General features: G+C 43.5%; 1 protein-coding gene across 2 annotated transcripts in view; it reads right to left on the reverse strand.

Moving 5' to 3' along the window:
- MTR (5-methyltetrahydrofolate-homocysteine methyltransferase) overlaps nucleotides 1–20011 on the reverse strand; it is a 94480-nt gene that overhangs the window by 26022 nt on the left and 48447 nt on the right. Inside the window, exons 16-22 of one of the 2 annotated variants that reach the window (XM_021696094.1) lie at nucleotides 16415–16594; nucleotides 14354–14470; nucleotides 13936–14076; nucleotides 8088–8177; nucleotides 6671–6823; nucleotides 4789–4896; nucleotides 3556–3656 (exon numbers count right to left, since the gene is read on the reverse strand). In XM_021696094.1, the coding sequence (XP_021551769.1) occupies nucleotides 3556–3656; nucleotides 4789–4896; nucleotides 6671–6823; nucleotides 8088–8177; nucleotides 13936–14076; nucleotides 14354–14470; nucleotides 16415–16594 (890 nt within the window). The remainder of the gene's footprint in view (nucleotides 1–3555; nucleotides 3657–4788; nucleotides 4897–6670; nucleotides 6824–8087; nucleotides 8178–13935; nucleotides 14077–14353; nucleotides 14471–16414; nucleotides 16595–20011) is intronic. The other variant, XM_021696095.1, reaches the window with a different exon arrangement.

A 20011-nucleotide genomic window follows, 5' to 3' on the forward strand; every position in this document is an offset into this window, starting at 1 on the left:
TGATCTTGCAATTCACAGGTGCTACCACCAGATGGCAGTACCCTACTACTCTGCAGTCCCCGTGGCCTGTTTCCAATCTGAGGTTAAGCAGAGCTAAGAGGGTCTGTTTCAATTTCTCCTTTAAAAAAAAATAAATTCTGGAAAGTCTCCCTTTCAAATATAGTAAGCTGGGCAGACAAACTGAATAGCTATTTTTCCAAAGAAGACCTATAAAAGACCAACATGTATATGAGAAGATGCTGAGCATCACTAAGCATCAGGGAAATGCCAATCAAACCCATAATGAGATATCACCTCAAACCTGTTAAAATGGCTGTTTTCAAAAAGACAAGTGGTAACAAGTGTTGGCCAAGACGTGGAGAAAATGTTCTCACCACAAAAAGGAAATGATAATTATGTGAAGGGATGGTGGTGTTAGCTAACACTATGGTGGTAATCATATTGCAATATGGAACTGTATCAAATCAATACGTTGTACACCTTAAACTTACAAAATGTTACAGGTCAATTATATCTCAGTTAAGCTGAAAAGCCATGTAACACACACACCCATACACACACATACTCATATACACACATCAGGTTGAAAGCCTATGAATAATCATCAAGTGAGCATGTGTGGTCAGAACAGGGTGGATTAGTATGCCCTTGACCTAGTATAGTTGAACACTCTACCATTATTCTGTTCATTCATAACTCTTTGCTGCTTAATTTTTACTTATACTCCACAGGTAGATTAGCAAGCACTGGTTAAAATATAAACAGGCCTCTGTTATTACATTTCTCCAGATCCATATTTTTAAAGTACTAGATATAGGATATCTAATTTTAAATTTTCTTTTGACATGTCCTACTTTTTCTTACATAATTAAACACTGTGCATTACCTGTTAAGTGGGAAAAATCCACATTTTCTATGTAATAATTAGTAAGGAATGTATCTAAAATCCATTTTCATGTACTATCTGATCAAAAATCAAATTACATAAGAGGAATTTAACTAGAATATCAACATTAAACAGTACAGTTAAAGTTGCTTAACTTTATAACTAGAATCAATACTGGAAGATAAACTGACAGAGCACAGGGTCCTGACTTTTGGAACCAGAAGCCCTGGGCATATGGCCTGCCTCTTGCTGTCTGTGTGACCATGAAGAAACCGCTTAACCTCTCGAAGCCTCAGTTTCCTTGTGAGAAAGTGAGAAAGACAGTAATTGAAGCAGGCAGAGCAGGATTAAAACCATAAAAAGAAAGGAAGGATGAAAGAAAAGAAAGGAAAAGAAAAACATCAGGAAAAGAAGACAGAAAAAAATCAGTGCTATGAAAGCACTATCTAATTTGTGAAGTGGTAAACTAATGTTAGGTATTAGTAGACTCTCAGTGGATACATCCCTGAGGTCTATTCAAATTCTCAAATTTATATATTCTATTATAACATAGAATCTAATGCGTCATCCCCATAAAAATGTTCTCTGTCTAGACAGGACTATCGTCTTTAGTCCCCTTTACTTCCTTTTCCTTCACAAAGAAGGAAGTGCTTTCCCTTTTATTAGATTTTCTGCATCAATGACAAACAGCCAGGAACTAGAAAGTTGTATTAGGATTTGGTACCAGATGGTTTGTTAGACTTACTCACTAGCTGGGTGGTTCACCCCAAATCTAGCCTAGAAACCTGATGCTCAGCAAAAGTACATGTTTAACTACATAAGGTAGATTTTCGGGGCACTTGTCTACTAGCTGACGCCATAAAATTAAACTGACCAGGTGGCCACGTGTTAAGAGACACAAGACCCAAAAGGGTGTCTGACAGGATAGAAAATGTTTGCACATTCACTTATATTTTTATAAAAGGAATAATTACAGATTCACTGGAGAAGATACTCCTCCAGTTAGACTTATGAGCAAAGATAAGCAGACTTTCAATGCACAAGACAAAGGACTAGATGTGCTAGAGGAAAGCCTTGGGTTTAATAAGCAGGCTTTCACAAATGCTGACATTCTGCACTAGGAGCACCCTGGAGAAATGCCACAGTTCTCCCTGGCCTCTTACAATGTCTCTACTGGAGGAAAAAACATTCCTAGTGCGACTCTCTTGGCTACTTATCCATTTTTCAAAATAAAAAATTATAAACACTTGACAATTATATCTCAAGAATTGCTTTAGGAAGTTTACCTACAAACTGCTTTTTTCAACAGTTTCTGTTCCATGATCACGGTTGACTATGTAACCTGGCTATTTAGTAAACAATAAATTCCTTGAATTCTTGAGAAACGCCAACTAAACCATTTCTGGTGTCATTAGTACAATGTGTGGTGTATAGGAAATGATCTATAAACATTTACGAGCTGAATTCAATTTTAACTAATTACAATGAATGCCAACAGAAGCCAACAACATGGGACTTGAAAAGGTGAGACAAGAGCGGAGATGTCTTATAGATTTCAGGAAGCAAACACCTTATCCAAATACTTATTCTACTGGGGAAATCTCATTACAACCACCTCCGCAGTATCTCCAATATATTTATCATTTAAAAAATAATGAATGCATTCCAAGAACAATATTCATTTCCAAGGACAAGAAGGAAGTGCTAAGTGTTCTGACAGTGAGTAGGCAGCAAACAGAAACACCAGTGAAGACAGAGGCAGAAAGGTGCCATCCTGACGCGGCTCCTCCATCTGGAGCCTCCCTGAGTGCTTCCTGGTTGCACTGAATTGCCTGGAAGGCAGAGATGGTTAACCAAGATGAGAGAGGGAGGGGATCAACGGGGAATTGTCACAGGACAGCAGGAGTCACCTGTGAGGGGCTCCCTACTTCACAGAGAAAACAGCACATTGGAAAGAAGTCCATGACTCAAAGGGACTGGTGGTTGGACATGGACCAGAGAAGGCATTAGTTATATTAGGCTTCTGATCATAAAGAATATGTTGAAATCTGGGCAAAATGTACACTTACGGTCATCAGCTCTCACATGGAAATAACTGAGGGCTGAATATTCACTCTAATGAGATATGTCAGCCAGAGATTTTACTTCTATACAACATTTCAAAATCTAGCTTCATTGTTTCCAAGAGGGATGCATGGTCCTGTTCTAAGCAGGGGAAAGAGAGAATTGTACAGTCAAAGCCTTCTTACAACACCCCATTTAGCCAAAGTCTTATAAGATCTCAGTTCTAAAACATGGCAATTTATTGAGAAGAAAAACAGAATATGCCCCATGCCACTGGCTATGGGCAGGAGCCCAGTGTTCTAGTTATTAGAGCCTAGGCCCAAGGTCAATTCTCAAGAAGCCTCTGGTTGTTCTGACCCTGCTGGAATAGCTTTTACTGTTCTTTTTGTCCTTACCACACAGATCACGGATTAATTACTAACTTACTTCATTTGAAAAGGTGTATTCAATGTAGAGAATGTACAAAACAGAGTCAGGAAACAAATGAAAAATCATCTACAATATCCATGGCCATACCCTCCCCCTCCTGACCAATAAAGAATCATCCTGTTAATGCTTTTATTTTTAAATAAGAAAGGGGTTGAAAGAGGTGAGTCTTAACTTACCTGAAATTATTGCAGCCAAGGACCACGCCAACTATGTTCTTGCCTATGTCGTGCACGTCGCCCTTCACGGTAGCCAACACAATGGTGCCCTGGTAAGGATCCTGGGGAGTAAGCCATGCAGCTGAGCATTGCTGTGCTCACTTAGAGGAGATCACGTAATTCCCTAGAGCCAGACAGGTGTTGCCACAGAAAGCACTTTCACAAAACCAAGGCAACCTCAAAAGCAGACCTAGAACCCACATCACGTGCTCTGCCAGTAGAAAGCTGTAAGCCCGAGCTGTCTGAAGGAGGCCTGCCTCGTTGGTCAGCCCAAGAAGCTTCAACCGGGGGTTCCATCACCTCAAAGAACAGGTTAAGGTCAACTACAAAAAGGTCCCATAGCTGAAGAACATATCCTTAACTCCAAAAACGCTGTCTGACGAATATTTATTGTGAGCAGTAAGGGAGGAGGAGGGACCAGAGGGAGAAGCTGGAGAGTGCATACGGCCCATCGGAACCCGAATCACCATCTCAACGGCCCACTGCAGGGGCATTTCATTATATTTTGTTTCTTTAATACCATCGTGCTATGCACTGTGGGCACCCCTTCTCCCAAATATGTAACTAAATGAATGAATAAATCATTTTTTAAAAAGAGAAAAGAAAAGGGCATGCAAGGCAAGTGGGATTCTACATCTGTCGGAGCCATTGACAAACTCACATCAATATAAGAATTCAGAATCCCACAGGCCAAAGCCGGCTGAGCGTCACAGGGCGCTAAACAAGGTCAAAGCTTAATGATTTACTCTGGTGGTGCAGCCAACAGGAGTTAAATTGGATCCAGAAGCAGTGCTGGAACGTTACCAGGGTACAGAGACGATCAGTGAAGAGGTTTTCCAAAGCCAAACATCACTCAGTTACCTCAAGGGCAGGGACCAAGTTCTGTAGCTACAGTGTGGAGCACCGTGCTGGGCACATAGTAGGAGCTCTGTTAAATGGTCAGCAGATGAATGAACGAACTGGTTTTGATTTGAAATCATGGGCTCTATCTGAAAAACTACGTTCATATTAAAAATTCACAAAGCCACACTCAAAGGAAAAGCCCAGGGTATTCTGAGACTGGGTCAAAGAGATCGTTGCCCCATTTTATCTTCAATGAGAAGCACAGCCAAGCCCCATGGTCCCTACCCCACCCCAGTAAGTCTTTGAGGCCAATTGCTCACAGGGCTTAGCGGCCTGGACAAAATGACTTGCCTCTTCTTCTTCTATGCCAGCATGCATTTTATTTTCTTCTCTTTCTTTTTCCATGAAGGGAATAAGGTGGCCAACAGCCTTCTTCATGACTCGAGCTGACTTTATAACCTAGGAAAAACACATGGAGTCAGGCGTCTTTACCTGATCCTGAATGGTTGCTGATGGCCACTTGTGAATTTCAGCCTAAATCAAGAATGCAAGCTTTGACCACTGGAGTCCACTTTTGACCGCAGACTGGATAAGGAACAAGTTCCTTGTGGGGAAAGATGATGAACAAGGCATAGCAGAAGGAAAACAAGGCTAGGACCCGCATGCTGTGATTTCTGTCTTCCAAACTTCTGCACGGTATTTTTTCCTCAGCCTAGAAGGCTGTCTATCACTTCTCCAGGTTCTAGGCATCCTTTTCCAGCATGAGCCTTAATTATAAGTGAATTGTAATGCTGGGGATCAAGAAGAGAAGGCTGAGAAAGGGCTCATGCTTAAGCAAGAACAGGGCCTTTTACAAAATTCATCAATGTGTCCTAAAATTCATGGGTGGAAGTATGATGGGAAACAGGATATTTGCTCAGTCTCCAAGTTTCTCCCTACAAGTAAATTCACAGCGCAGAAAACCTAGCAGACACCATTAACCAAATGAGCAGAGTTCATATAACCATTAATGAGACCCAGCAACATTCTGGAAATCCTGATAAGATCCACTGTGAGGGGCACAGCAACGCTCTTATTCTTGCTGAAGAATGAGCAAACATCAGACAAACTCAAACTGAGGAACAGTCTACATAATAACTGTACTGTACTGAGGAAGGTAGGATAAAAAAGCAGTGTGGGATCTTGGAATAAAAAGAAAACAGTAGTGGAAAAACTGGTGAAATCTGAATGAGGTCCTTCTTTAACAGCGTTACGTTGATGTTAATTTCTGGGTTCTGCTAACTGCGCGAGGGTCAAGTAAAAACGCTAACATGAGTGGAAGAAGTTGGGGGAGGGATACAAGACATTTTTCAAACTACATTGCAAAATGTCTAATGTTTACTCAAAAATGCAAAGTGAAAAATAAGTCAGCACCATGAAGAACCAAGACCAAGGAACTGTCACAGGTTGGAGGAGATTAAGAGGACAGGACAACGAAACGTTCCTTAGCTCAAGTTAGCTAGAGTTTCACTGGTGCATGTGTTAAAACTCATCAAACTGCATCCTCTAAATATGTGCACTTCGTTGTATGTTAATTATAAAACAATAAAGCTGTTTAAAAAAGGGGGTAAATATTATAAAGGAAATGGGCAATGAATTGAATACAGAATGAGTAATAAAAAAAAACAGAAACAAAAACAGGGCCTTTAAGTTTTGTGTAATGCCTCGCAGCCCTAACCGTGATGGCTCAACACAAGTTTGTTCACTGATATGGTCAACAGCTTCTATAAATCAAAATGAGAGTTCTGGCTTTCTTGAAAGTTACAATGTAATGTATATCACTATTTTAAATGGGAATGATTTGTTCAAAATACACATCCTTAAAGATGAATACTTGCTGGCAAATCAAACACGAATGCTATGAATTTTACATTCATCTTGGGTTTTATTGTAACTTGGGGGAAGAGCAGATGGGTGTTGGGAGTAAGAGATGGGACACAGATCCAAACATGGAGATCAGAATGCTAACAGTTTCCATTGACCTCTAACCTGCCCCTCACCCTAAAGATGGACCTTCCAGACACTACTCTTGAACACATTTAGGGAAAGAATGACCCGATCTCAAATGTCCACAAGCTCTTATCAAAACCAAAACCTGAGAAATATACCCGAACTTACTATTTATTAAAAGACAAAGTCTTTTTCTTCCGGTTGTAAAAACTACCCCTGTCCGCTTTCCCCATCTTTTGCCAACCTGAGGTAGAAACATTTTTCCAGCTCCAAAAAGGTCACCGACAACTTTCATGCCGTTCATCAGAGGCCCTTCAATTATATTCAGAGGCCGGGGATATTTTTCCTGGTTTAACCTGGCTTCCTCAGTGTCCTCAATAATATATTTTTCAATACCCTATTAAAAAAAAAAAAAATTAGGGAAAAAAAAATCACATTAAAAATTGGCTTAAGTCCAAATACCCAATAAAGAATGAATCATGGAAATGCTTAAGAGTTCAGGTTTTGGAATCAGATTGCATGGGTTCAAATCCTGACTCCTATCACTAATCTTAGCAATTTACCAAGCCTCAGTTTCCTAAATTAAATTGTCATATAGCACCTGCCTCAGGTGGTTATTTTGAGGATTAAATGAAATACCCTATGTAAAGTGCTTAGCCGACTGGACTGACACAATGTAAGTACTCAGTAAAAGTGAGTTCCTAGTGAGAGAAGAAATACTAGTAAGTAAAGTTCAAATTCATCATAAAATACACTTTGCATCCTAGTGGTTCAGCAGAGTATCCATTACTAAAGATCTCCTGTGAAATCAGCATGTTTTGTCCCTATGAAGCTCTGGGGCTGGGGGAGGAATGACAATGGGCAGGACCCTGAGGTGAAGTTCAAATCCATGAAGCTTCCGCAGGCTTCTCCAGCCGTCACTGATCAAGCCCTAATCCTCCGTGTCCACAGTTTGAGGTCCCTTGGATGTAGCTGACTGATTGTACAACTTCAAATATGCGAATCTCAAAAGCTTCAAGAAGTTAAAAGTTAAATTTGAGAGCCAAAAAAACCCCTGAAATTCTCCAGACCACAATGAGGACAATGAAGCCAAGAGATTATGTTGTCTAAAATTCCAATTATCAGGATGCCTACGTGGCTTAGTCGGCTAAGTGTCTGCCTTTGGCTCAGGTCATGATCCCAGGGTCCTGGGATCGAGTCCCGCATCAGCCTCCCTGTTCAGCAGGGAGTCTGCTTCTCCCTCTCCCTCTGCCGCTCCCCCTCATTGCGCTCACTCTCTCTCACTCTGACAAATAAATAAATAAATAAAATCTTAAAAAAAAATTCCAATTATCAGCAGAAGAGCCCAGACTTGCCTGTTGATCAAAAGACAGCAATTTGGTCTAGGAGAGTGTTTCTCAACCCTGGCACCACGGACATTCTGGGCTGAACGACTGTCATGTGGAGCCTATCCTGTGCACTATGGGATGTCCACAGCATCCCTGGCCACTGGATGCCAGGAACACCTCCCACCCCCTATTGTGACAACCAAAAATATCTCCAGACTGAGCCAACGGTCCTGGAGGTGGTTGGTGGGGGGGGGCACACTCCCTCGGGGCTGGTCTAGGGACTCTCCCCTCCAGCCGTCCATTTCATGCTCACTCCAGGCTCCTACAACTCACCTTCACCAGGGCGTACTCCAGGCGTTCTTCGATGGGGCCATTCCTCCACTCATCAGTCTGGATGACTTTCTTCCCTCCTTTGCCATAAGTCTGAGTTGAAATTAGGACAGACAGATGAGTATAACAGGCCCTCCTTGAACTACGTAGGAGCAAAAAACTGTGCCTCATTCTTCTCATATACTACCAGCGCTTAGCTGAGTATCCAGCATGAATTAAGGTCTCAATAAATGTTTGCAGGAAGAAGAGATAAGGAGAGGTCTTTCAGGATTTGATCCTGTAGCAGAAGGACACAGTGAGGCCCCATTCTTCCTTTCCTACAAGGTAACAATTTCAAACGAAGGATTTCCAGGGCAGTAAGAGAAGCTCTTCCCCACATGTGAGGGGCCTCCAGAGCCCTCCACAAGGAGCATCATTACCCACAAATATATGCAGAGAGCTGATGGGTGGAGTCAGCATCCGGGAGGTGGGCATGCCAAGAGCCACAGGACATGGCCTACGCCCTCCAGGCCTTGGCCACATCCTAGGGGAGGCAGAGAGGGCAAGCCACCAGAGAAAGCACATGCCGGGGTCTGAATGAGCAGATAATACAGACAACTGCGTGATACAAACTAGACCGGGAACTTTGAGCAACGAGTCATCATCACAAACCAGGGTGGAGAGAGACCTCGAAGAAATGGATGGATTCAGCAAAGGGACAAAAAGTGCCATGATCGTGGCCCATCAGGTGAACTGCATGACCTTATTATCTGTTTTCTCCACATCAACTGGTGGCATCACTCGCCCCAACCAAAAATCTACAGAACATTCTTTAATATTCATTCCTCTCGTTCGGTCACTCCCCGAGTCCTAATGACTACACCTCCTCTAAACTTCTTCCTGCCCCGTTTCCACATTTTCATGGTCCAAGCCACTAGCTGGTCTCTGCAGCCCAGAATCTGCCCAGTCTACAGTATATCTTCTGCACTGTAACCAGAGGGGCCTTCCCAAACTGCAAATCTCATCAAACCACCCCACATGACAAAAGTCATCATAAGTGTCCCATTCCTCCCAGGACAGAGTAGCTTCCATGCCAAGCACTCCTTTTCAAGGCTGCTCTCTGTGCCATGCAATGCCCCCACCTGGCTTTCTCCGATTGCTTCATCTTCTGCCTTGCCCAGCAAGCTCAGCTACCCCAAACATTTCAGTTCCTCACACTCTCTGTCATCTCTTTCACCTCTGGGCCTCCACATTCATTCGCGTGACACACATCTATTCAGCACCTACCCTCATGCCGGTCCCCGGCTAGACGTAAATTCCCCGCCCTGGCAGGGACCACCAGCCCTGCACTCCAACGCCAGAGCCCAGCCTGGCTAAGTCCCATTTAGCTTTCATGTCTGCCCTGACCCGCGCCTCCTGGGAAGCCTGCCCGGACCACCTCTACCTTTGGGATCAGGGGCCCTCCTGTGCGTTCTCACAGCTTCCTGCACTTGCCCTATCCCAGCACCAACCCGACTGGGTTACAACTGCCTCTTGCATTTTCGTACACCTCATTCAACCGTAGGCCCTGGAGGGGCCCATCTCTCTTACTGGTTAGATCCTCTATGCTCAGTGAAGTGCACAGCACAGAACAAGAGCTCAGTAAATATTAGCTGAGTGATTTAATGCTGAACAAAACCAGATTTTCTGGAGCCACATTTATGCAGGATAGTAGAGGACAAGCCACAGAGCACCAGAAATCCATGCTATCGAGTTTGGATTTAACCTTCCAGGCAGTTGGGGCGGGGGGAGGCGGTGAGAGCAGGACCAAATTCAAAATTCTGAAGCTGCTGGGGTGCCTGGGTGGCTCAGTCGTTGGGCGTCTGCCTTTAGCTCAGGTCATGATCCCAGGGTCCTGGGATTGAGCCCCGCATTGGGCTCCCTGCTCGGCGGGAAGCCTGCTTCTCCCTCTCCCACTCCCTCTGCTTGTGTTCCCTCTCTTGCTGTCTCTCCCTCTGTCAAATAAATAAATAAAATCTTAAAAAAAAAATTCTGAAGCTGCAGAATAGCAAAGCAGTATTTTTAAAAGCACTTCAGAAGGGGGAAGAGAATTTAAAAGTCCGTGATCAAGGCCTGGACGACAGCGGTGGTGACAGGAAGGAAAGAAGACAAGCATAAAGACATTACGTAACGGACAACATGTTAGAAGAGAGGGAAGGAAGGACCCAGGGAGAGCCCCCAGAACCGCAGGGCTGGGGTGCTAACGGCAAGACTGATGGCACAAGGGCTTCCTCCCCTACCAGAAAAACTAAAGATGGTGACTCCAAAAGAATGATTGGCAGCATTATTGCCAGTAGCCAGGCACAGAAGCGACCTAAATGTGCATGGGTGGATGAACAGACACACAAAATGTGGCATAGATACACACAAGGTAATACTATTCGGCCATAAAGAAGGAGAAAAACCCAGACTTGTGTGGCACTGCCAAAAGAAAACCAAAAAGAGAAGAGAAAAGGAAGTCCTTCTGAAGCTCACAATCCTCTCACTTGATACGTGTGATGCACCATTTGCTCTGTTAGCCATGGCATCAGGCAATTCCTGCGGGTGGGACAGAGTCTGAGGAGTGAAAACAGGACAGGGTTCCTAACACTCTTGGAGAAAGGACCTGGCGTGTTCACAGAAAGATCCCACAGAGCGCAGCGCCGTGGGGCGGGGAGCGGTCAGGACCTATGTGACGATGAACAGTGGCTACTGAGGATCCGGGGAAGGCCAACGAAGATTTCACCCGAGTGTCGGAGGCCGCAATGAATGAAAACTACCCCATCTGATGACTGTGCTTCAGAAAATCAAAACTTAAAACAAAGGGCACATTTGAAAGCTGCTATTTCAGGAGTACAACATGGCATGCTGAGCCCACCTTGCTTTCCAACTAGTTATTCAAGAGAACCCTCCCCACAATCTAAGTGCAAAATCCGCACAAGTGGGACCACACACCAGCCACGCTGTGGATGCTCATCAAACACGAGGTTACCAAGCAAACCGACCAACGGTCATGTCCATCTGGTTATCCGTGTCTCTGTCGCTACTACTCTAGAGTAGATCCCGAGTCAGAGGCTCCCCATGGGATCTGTGCTTTGTTTCTGACAAACAAAAAAGCTGGACAGGCATCAAAGGGAGTAAACTGCTCGAGAGGAAGACAAAGAAGAACATGACCTCCAGTGGCAATGAGGAAGATGAAGGCCAGACCAAGAATCCAATAACTTTTTTCCCAGAAAAGCATCAAAAATATTCTCACAACCCAAGGTCATTCAGGAGCCACTGTATTCAGAGCAGAGATCCTTCCAGGCCAAAGGGGTCATGACCTCTATTAGGGTACCGCTTAATAAAGAAACTCCATGGGAAAAAAAGGAAAGAAAGAAACTCCATGGAAATCATACGGTACCATGATACCTGGAACTTTTTATTACCAAAAATAATTTACTTACCACAGGTCAGCCTGCGCCAAATTTAAGTAATTATTTTTCAATAAACCCATTAACTCCCCCAAAGTGGGATTAGAGAGCTTAGCAAGATCAGAAAAAAGACTCTTTCCACCTTTTAAGATTTTATTTGAGAGAGAGAGAGACAGAGAGAGAACAAGCAAGCAGAGGGGCAGAGGGAGAGGGAGAAGCAGACTCTCCGCTGAGCAGGGAGCCCGACGTGGGGCTCGATCCCAGGACCTAAGATTATGAGCTGAGCCGAAGGCAGATGCTTAACCAGCTGAGCCACCCAGGTGCCCCTCCACCTTTTCAATAACATATCACACAGGAACTTGGGTACAGACTTCATCATTTAATAACAAAAAGAGATAATCATTCTCTTACAAAGAAAAAAAAAATCCTTGCCCCTTATTTGCCTCTTAATTTCACTGCTTTTTATGCTCCATTTGCACTCAGTATATCCTGAGAAATGCTACAGAGCTGGCAACTCCTGGGACTTATTAAGTATACCTGTTTTGGTTATTAATTCCCTTAATGGTAACAGAAGTCACCTTGCATGTAGACAGTTAGCCTACCTGACAGAGGGGTCAATGGCTTGTAATAAGTCCTTGTGGTTACATTAAGAGGCAGGAAATTTCTTATATGATGGATTATTAAACTCTTGCAATTGCTATTAAGATTTCCCTCAGTTTGGCTGTGCCCCAGAGGCAAAACCTCTTGACAGCTCAGCACAACATGCAGAAAGAAAAACTTGTAAACAAATGCTAACAGTAAACAGACCCAAAAGAATGACTGACATAAAATACAAAGTCAATAACACCTTAAATGAGAATAGCATTTCAATGAAGGAGTCCGATCTTTCCTACGTGACAGAGTGGAGGAAAAATTGAAATAGCGCATCCTTGAGTGGGTTAAGAACTCTTTGGTGTAACTTCATGTTTATAGAACCCGTGATGCCCTTCTGGCCTTCAACAGAACACTGTCTCAGTTATTATTCCACTGGGTGGAAGACAGGCGAAGAAGAAAACAGGGTAGTGTTCCACACTCAGGGGCTAAGTACTTTGTCTAGATGAGTAGAAACAGCCCTGGAAAGATGGGGGAAAAATCTAGAGACTGTTTCTTATGCAATGAGCTGAGAAGCAGAACATGATTATATTTGCAATAATCAAGACCTGAGACATTCTGTCCTGGGTCCACAAGAGAAATCAGCAAAGTTTTTAAGGAACTGGGAGGAGGGTCCTGTGCTCACCGGCACAGTCTGATCTCCATCAGCTTTGTTGAGCCTACAGCAATTTCAGAAATTTAAATCTTGCCACCCATAAAGCTGACAAATCAAGGATGCAGTTAATCCTAAACCATCCTAGCCTTCTTCCAGAACACTCTAGTACTCACTCTGCAATGGAAGAGGAAAAGTAAACACTGCTGCCAGAGTTATATTCAGATTTTAACACGGAAAACATTAACAAAGGGGACAGCATCCATGAAAGTGTTCTACCACTTTCCCCACGTACTTTGTGAGAAAAATGTCTTCCTTGCCACTGCTTTCTGAAATAAATTAAAAAGTTTTTTTTGAGGTAAAGATGTCATTTCTCCTTAAACAGGATTCCAGGAAGCAGCACCTATGATAGATGCTTAATGTACCTACGACTGCCTGGCACACAATAAGAGGGAAACAAGAAACCGATTTTTGGATTAATTATCATATTCTCATGTCTTTAGATCAAATGTGTATAGACCCCAAGCCTCAAACTGCGGAACCTTGCCACAGATGGACCAGATCCTGATATAAACAAATGTAAACACATTGCAATGAGTACCAAGTAATAACACAGTCACACAAGAAAAGTCAAAATAGCGAATTTAAATTATGAGGTGGAAAAATATCTCGTAAAATGGAAAGATGTTCCCAATATACTGCTAAACAAATAGGTTACCAAAAAGCATCTAGAATAGAGGTCTGTTTTTGTAAAACTGTGTGTGTGTGTGTGCATGTGTGTGAGTGTGCGTGTATGTATGTGAGTGTGTGTACACAGCTGTGAGGACATATTCATTTCGAAAATAAAACCAAAACCATGACTGGAAGGTCATAACATCTCAACAGTGGTTAACTTTGGGTGACAGCGTTCTGAGTGATTTTTATTTCCTTCTTTTGCTTGTCTATATTTTATAAATTTTCTAGAATAACTATGTGTTACTTCAGTATGGGACAAAATTAGTTTTACAATTTAAAACAGATTTAAAGAAACCTAGACCTTAACTAAAATGGCTTCTCTGGGACTCTCTGTAGAAATCTTCAGTGACCCAAAGACATGATTAGATGCCTGCCCTTGGTCTACAACAGAGGTCAAATAACTGTAAGTGGGTGACAGGTTCGAAGGCAGGAAAAGCCCTCGTCAGAACACTTTTCTCTCTACCTGAGCATAGCGCAGGAGCTTCTCAGTGGCTTCAGGGTCTTTATTCCAGATGAGATCTTCACAGAGCTGGAGAAGCTCCTTGTGGATATCATCATATACGGGGAGGCTTCCCGCATTCACTATCCCCATGTCCATACCAAACTAAGGGCAAGAAAAAGAAAAAAATGAGGATTTCCAGGGATACTCTACATCAGGGGTCAGCAAACATTTTCTGTAGAAAATATTTTTAGGTCACAGTCTCTGTCACAGCTACTCAGCTCTGCAACTGTCCCAGAAAAGCTGCCATGGACAACATATATAGCACGAATAGGACGTTATTCACAGAGACTGGAAGCAGGCCAGAGCCAGTCTGTGGGCCAAAGTGGACAAAGCCCTGCCCTGAGTTGCTTTCAAAGGGCAAACAGGTGTTCTACCGTACCTTGATTGCGTGGTAAAGGAAAACCCCATGCATTGCTTCTCGAATGGCTTCCATTCCGCGGAAGGAGAAGGACAAGTTGGAAAGACCTCCACTTACTCGGGCTCCAGGTAGGGTTTCCTGGCAAAAATTTTAAAATGTGAAAAGATTTCCCTATTTTGCCAAAAGCAGGAATCACAGCCCTCAAGCTTTATATGTAAGAGTGGAAAGTAAAAAACATGAAGTTCGACATAATCCAGAGCTTCTTGTAGCCAGACAGAGACCAAAACTTGCCATATTATGGCATCGCGAAAGCACTGCCTCATAGAGTTTCTCCTACTAGGCTCTAATATCCCTGAGAGAAAATAAAAAATTCTGCCTTATCTCTGTAGGTCTCCTCAGTGGGCCTGATGAGGCCGCGGTACCTAGTGAGTGTGCCATAAAATATTTCCTGAATCGGTAACAGAGACAGAGAGTGTCATTCACTCAAAGGCTTCTGGAGCCTGAATGAACCAACTCCCTAATTCACCATAAACTTGACTAATTCTGACAGGACAGAATGAAACTGAGGTTCCCAGCACACCTTAGGACGATGTCCAGCATCAGCACGCATGTGGGCACAACAGGAACTCTTACTCCCTGTCGGCTAAAGTGCAAACCAGCTCGAGTGTTTAGGGAGATAGCTCGCCATACCTACTGCTGTGACCCGACCATCCCACTTCTGGGGTATACACTATAGAAAAACACATGTGCACTCAAGTTACACATACAAGAATGATCACGGCAGCATTGCTCATACTGTCCAAAATGGGAAACAAACCAAATGTCTATCAACACTAGAACAGTCAATTGTGGAATAGTTACACGATGAAATGTTATACCTTCATGAAAATGAACAAAGTCCAAGCTACAACAACATAGATGAATTTTTTAAGTAAGTTTGGGTAAGCCAAAAAGGCCTAAGAATCTTAAGACTCTATTTATATGAAGCTCAAAAATTGGCCAAACTAAACTGCATTGTTTATACAGCCGATTCTTGGTATTTGCAGGAGTTATGTTGTATAAAGTCACTGTGAACAACGAATTCGGGAATATTGAGAACCACTGCTCCTCGGGGGAAAAGTAGAGTTATGCTTCCATGAACCCCTGGTCACACAATTTTCATCTACTCATCAATACAAAAACCTGTTTCATGTGTGTTTCTGTGTAAAGACATCTTGTTTAACGAATACTATTGATTCACTAACACTGAGCTCGTGGCCAACTGGCTCTCAACGACTCACGTCTAAACAAAGCTTATCTAAACACAAGCATTTTCTCCGTAAGGCTCGTCACGGCCTTCCTGCAACCAGGAACATTAGAAAGCACTTTAACACTATACTTGGGGGCCATTTAGACAGAGAAATAAATTACCCTGAGAAAGGTCAAAACGGTGAAAAACATGGCACTACGTAGACCGTGCATTGGACACTTGTTTACAGAATGAGAGCTGAAACAAGTAGCAGAGTTTGTGGACCTCATCTGGGAACACGTGGGTTGGGCCACTCAAATTGTTCACCTCTCTGCAGAATGATTGCAAAAGCACCAAGAGAATTGATTTTGGGGTCACAAATAAACTTTAGCAAGTAGGTGAATCTGCAAACACAAAATCCATGGATAATTCAGACTGTACATAAGCGATAAAATGATAAAGAAAAGCAACAAAGTGGTATCATAAAACAGGATGACGGCTGCATCACAAAATTCAAAAGTTGAGGGTGTAATCTGAAAGGGAGAGTCACAGGGGCGCGCATGGTCTGTTTCATGACCTAAGTAAAAGCTATTATGTGCTTCCTAATTATTTATTATACCCTGTATTTTTAATATATTTTCTCCAGTATGTACATTCTACTTCATAGCGTAAAACATCACATCAAAGAAAAATAATAAAGGGCCCTAAGTTTCAGAAAACCAATTTACTACCTAAGAGTAAACTGTCAACATTCCCAGCCAATAAACAGATATGTTAGCTCAAACTATTCACTGGAGCCATGCCATAAATTTGAGTAATGTCCTGAGTCGAAGAAAGAAAATACCCATATTTACTTTAATGATTTTTGTTGCCTGGATAAAATTAACAGCATACAAGTTGTGCTCTTCCATCCCGGTACCAATGGTGAGGATGTTAGGGTCAAAGATGATGTCATTTGGATTAAAGCCCAGTTTTTTCACAAGTAGATGGTAGGCCCGCATGCACACTCTGATTTTGGTGTCTGTTTCTGTCGCCTGGGGAAAGGAGCAAAAGATGTAATTTAAAATAGAAAAATGAAGTGTTATCTATGAAAACAGAAGCACATTTTACTTTTCAAAGGCACTTAACTATCAATGCTTGGATTTCATAGAAATCCAAACGCCAAGCAGCCTCTCAGCATTTATCAAATTATCTCAGAGGAGGAGATGGTTTAAAGTCACTTTGTGTTTTCATCCGCACAACAGCTACACTGCTTCTGTGAAAATCACATCTTACACACACACAGATGGTAGATTAATAAACAGCCTTCATACAAAATACACACATGCGATAAAGATTCAAATGTTCCTAAGGAACAATGAAAAAATAAGCATCCCTCCTGTCCCGAACTGCCCGCAGTACCTTAATGCATCATCCAGGCAACACTACCACGAGCTTCCTGCTCTGACATTCCACAAAGATTCAAGGATATGTCCCCAGCTTCTTCCCAACCCCCCAAACACTGGCTAATTAATGTGGGCCTTAAGCCATCAATATAAATTAGTATTGCTCTTCAAAATAATGACATTGGAAGGCAAAGGAGTGACTCCAGCAAAGACTCAAACTCCCAGTCACTTCCCCTCATCCTCAGAATCAGGGCCCACATCTCCGGTTTGAATTCCTACCAACTGCCCCTCCTCTACTCTACTCTCCCCTCAGTTCCTCTGACAGTCCTGAAAACTGCCAAGCTCCTCCTACCTTCGGGCCTTTCCATTTATCGATGCCACTGGTGTGTAGCTCAGGACACACCAGGACGTGGCCGTGTACCTCACGTCACTCGAGTCTCTTCCCAGTAAGGCCTTCCTCACTCACCGGCTCCAAACCAGCCCCTCCGCCATCTTGCCTGCTTCCTTTGTCTTCTTTATGATACCTCTTTCTAGAACTTGTATTTATTTGGCAACTTCTTTATCTGTTTTATTATTTATTATTAACTTGTTGAGCCAGAATGCCAATCTTGCTATACCCCCCAAGTCTACAGCAGTGCCCGCCCAGAGTATGTACTCAATACTGTTCACTGAATGAATGTATGCTGCTTTTACTCAAAGCCTTTCCGAACTTTGTCATGGAGACTCTCTTCCCATCTAATTTACAACCTCAACACAGAGCTTATGCCACAAAGTACATTCTGAGTGATTTCTTATATAAAAAATCAAGTCTGGGCTGCCTGGGTGGCTCAGTTGGTTAAATGTCCACCTTTGGCTCAGATCATGATCCCAGGGTCCTGGGATCAAGTCCTGAATTGGGCTCCCTGCTTTGTGGGGGGTCTGCTTCTCCCTCTCCCTTTACCCCTGCCCGCCCCCACTTCCCCGTGTCTTCCGTTGCTCTGCTCTCTCTCAAATAAATAAATAAATAATCTTTTTTTTTTTTTAAGATTTTATTTATTTATTTGAGAGAGAATGAGATAGAGAGAGAGCATGAGAGGGGGGGAGGGTCAGAGGGAGAAGCAGACTCCCTGCTAAGCAGAGAGCCCAATGCGGGACTCGATCCCAGGACCCTGGGATCATGACCTGAGCCAAAGGCAGTCGCTTAACCAACTGAGCCACCCAGGCGCCCAATAAATAAATAAAAAATATATCAAATCCGCTCTGAAGAAAAGCTGAACATTTGCTAGCACTTGAGTAGTTCCAAAAAACTAAGTCACATACAATTCTGAAGAGATGTGCAAAATGCTCCTGGAAAGTGGCCAACACCAATGAACCACATGTTGAGTCTCCAAGCTGCCTACTTTGAGGCAGGGCGCCCTTGGCTAGATGCGGACACTAAGCATAGTGAAGACTCAGGTCCTGATCACACACATTCTGACCTCTGGAGAGGGCTCTCCAGGCAAGCACACAGATGAGGGTGGGGACACTGTTGTAGCTCCAGGGTACTCAGGGAATCCCCATCTTCCAGAGAAAGACATGATAGTCTAATTACACAAAGAGCTCGCGCTTACACCTAGGCTTTCAATAGCTTACCTACTTTGGTATCCATTCAACTATTCCCTTCAGTCTCGAATGTCTCCCTGCTTCCTGCAGCTGGTGGGGTTAGATTTCACCTCTGGCTGCCTCAAGGCACCCATGACGAAGCAGACCAAGGGGCCCTGGGAGAGGGAGACAGGAGTGGGCTCTGTGGCCTCACTGCTCCAGGCTTTAGGGAAGGTGGCAAGCTCTCATCTTCCTTAACTGAATTTCTTCAACAACTTACTTACTCCTTCAGTGAGAGTGACAAGGTTAAGAGCAAGATGTGGGCCCAGAAGAAAGGAGTCAGGAGCAGGTCACCCAGGGAAGCCTTTAGTTTTAGACTTTGGTTCATCCTTTACCAGTGAGCCAAATGAGAATTCGAGGTTCCAGGTTCATGGCCCAGCTAAGCTCCCTAAGAAAGAAGGTACAGGGGTTTGGGGCTCCAAAGCTAGAAGCTAGAGCTTCTTAGAACCTAGTTTGGTTGGTAGGTCAAGAAATCAAGGTCCTTCTCATTTCTCCAAGCCACGAAGGACACCTGGCCTTATCTGGCAGGCTAAGTATGCTCCTCACAGGGGAGCAGGAAGTCCAGCCACCACACAAGCAACGAGGAGGAAGGTCTTCCCAGGACAGGAATCCTTTTATAGGGCCGGAACAGAATCACCAACTATCAGCCCCAGAAGGATGGGGCCTTGTCAAATTGTTCCTGTAGCACCCAGCAGAGTGCCTATCACCTTAACAGACAACTCCTATCTGCTGGATAAACGAAAGAATCTCAGAATGACCAGGCTTTCAGGGTACGGGCCTTTGCCAGGAGCAGGTCATATCACATTAGATTCGCCAAGGTTTTCTTTGTCGTGTTCCTCAGCCAGGAAATATGCACATCAGTCAGTCTCAGTCATGCCTGAGGATCTCACAGACCTGGAAGAGAGGTCCAGGAGACCCGGAAGAGAGGACCAGGAAAGAACGGAATGGGAACCTTCCTCTATTTGCAAGGGCTCTCAATTCTGGTTGCATATTATCGCTGGAGGCTTCTTATTCATGTGCTAATACCTGGACTGCACCCTAGACCCGTTAGATCAGGATCTTGAGAAGAGACCTAAAGCAACAGTATTTTTAGGAGCCCCTAGTGATTCTAACACACAGACAGGATGGGGCCCCGGGTTGGTGAGGCGCCATCTTCTCCGGTCAAGCTATGAGAAAACCTGAGTGACAATACCACAAATCTAGGGGTCAAGAAGGAATAAATACTTTTAATGATTTTATGAGTTACCCAGTTTACTCTTGAGCTTCAGAAAGCTAGACAGCCATCAGTAGGTAGAAGATTTAGTTAAGAAATCCAACAGTCAGGCTTTGCTAGAATATCACTCTCGGGGAAAAAGGAGATAAAACAATTTTTGACTGACTCATCAAGGTGGATGCTGGGAGGAAGAGATAGAAAAGGTGGAAGATACCTAGAATCTATAAGAATGT

The sequence above is a fragment of the Neomonachus schauinslandi genome, chromosome 6 (genome assembly GCF_002201575.2).
Source record: "Neomonachus schauinslandi chromosome 6, ASM220157v2, whole genome shotgun sequence".
NCBI lineage: Eukaryota > Metazoa > Chordata > Mammalia > Carnivora > Phocidae > Neomonachus > Neomonachus schauinslandi.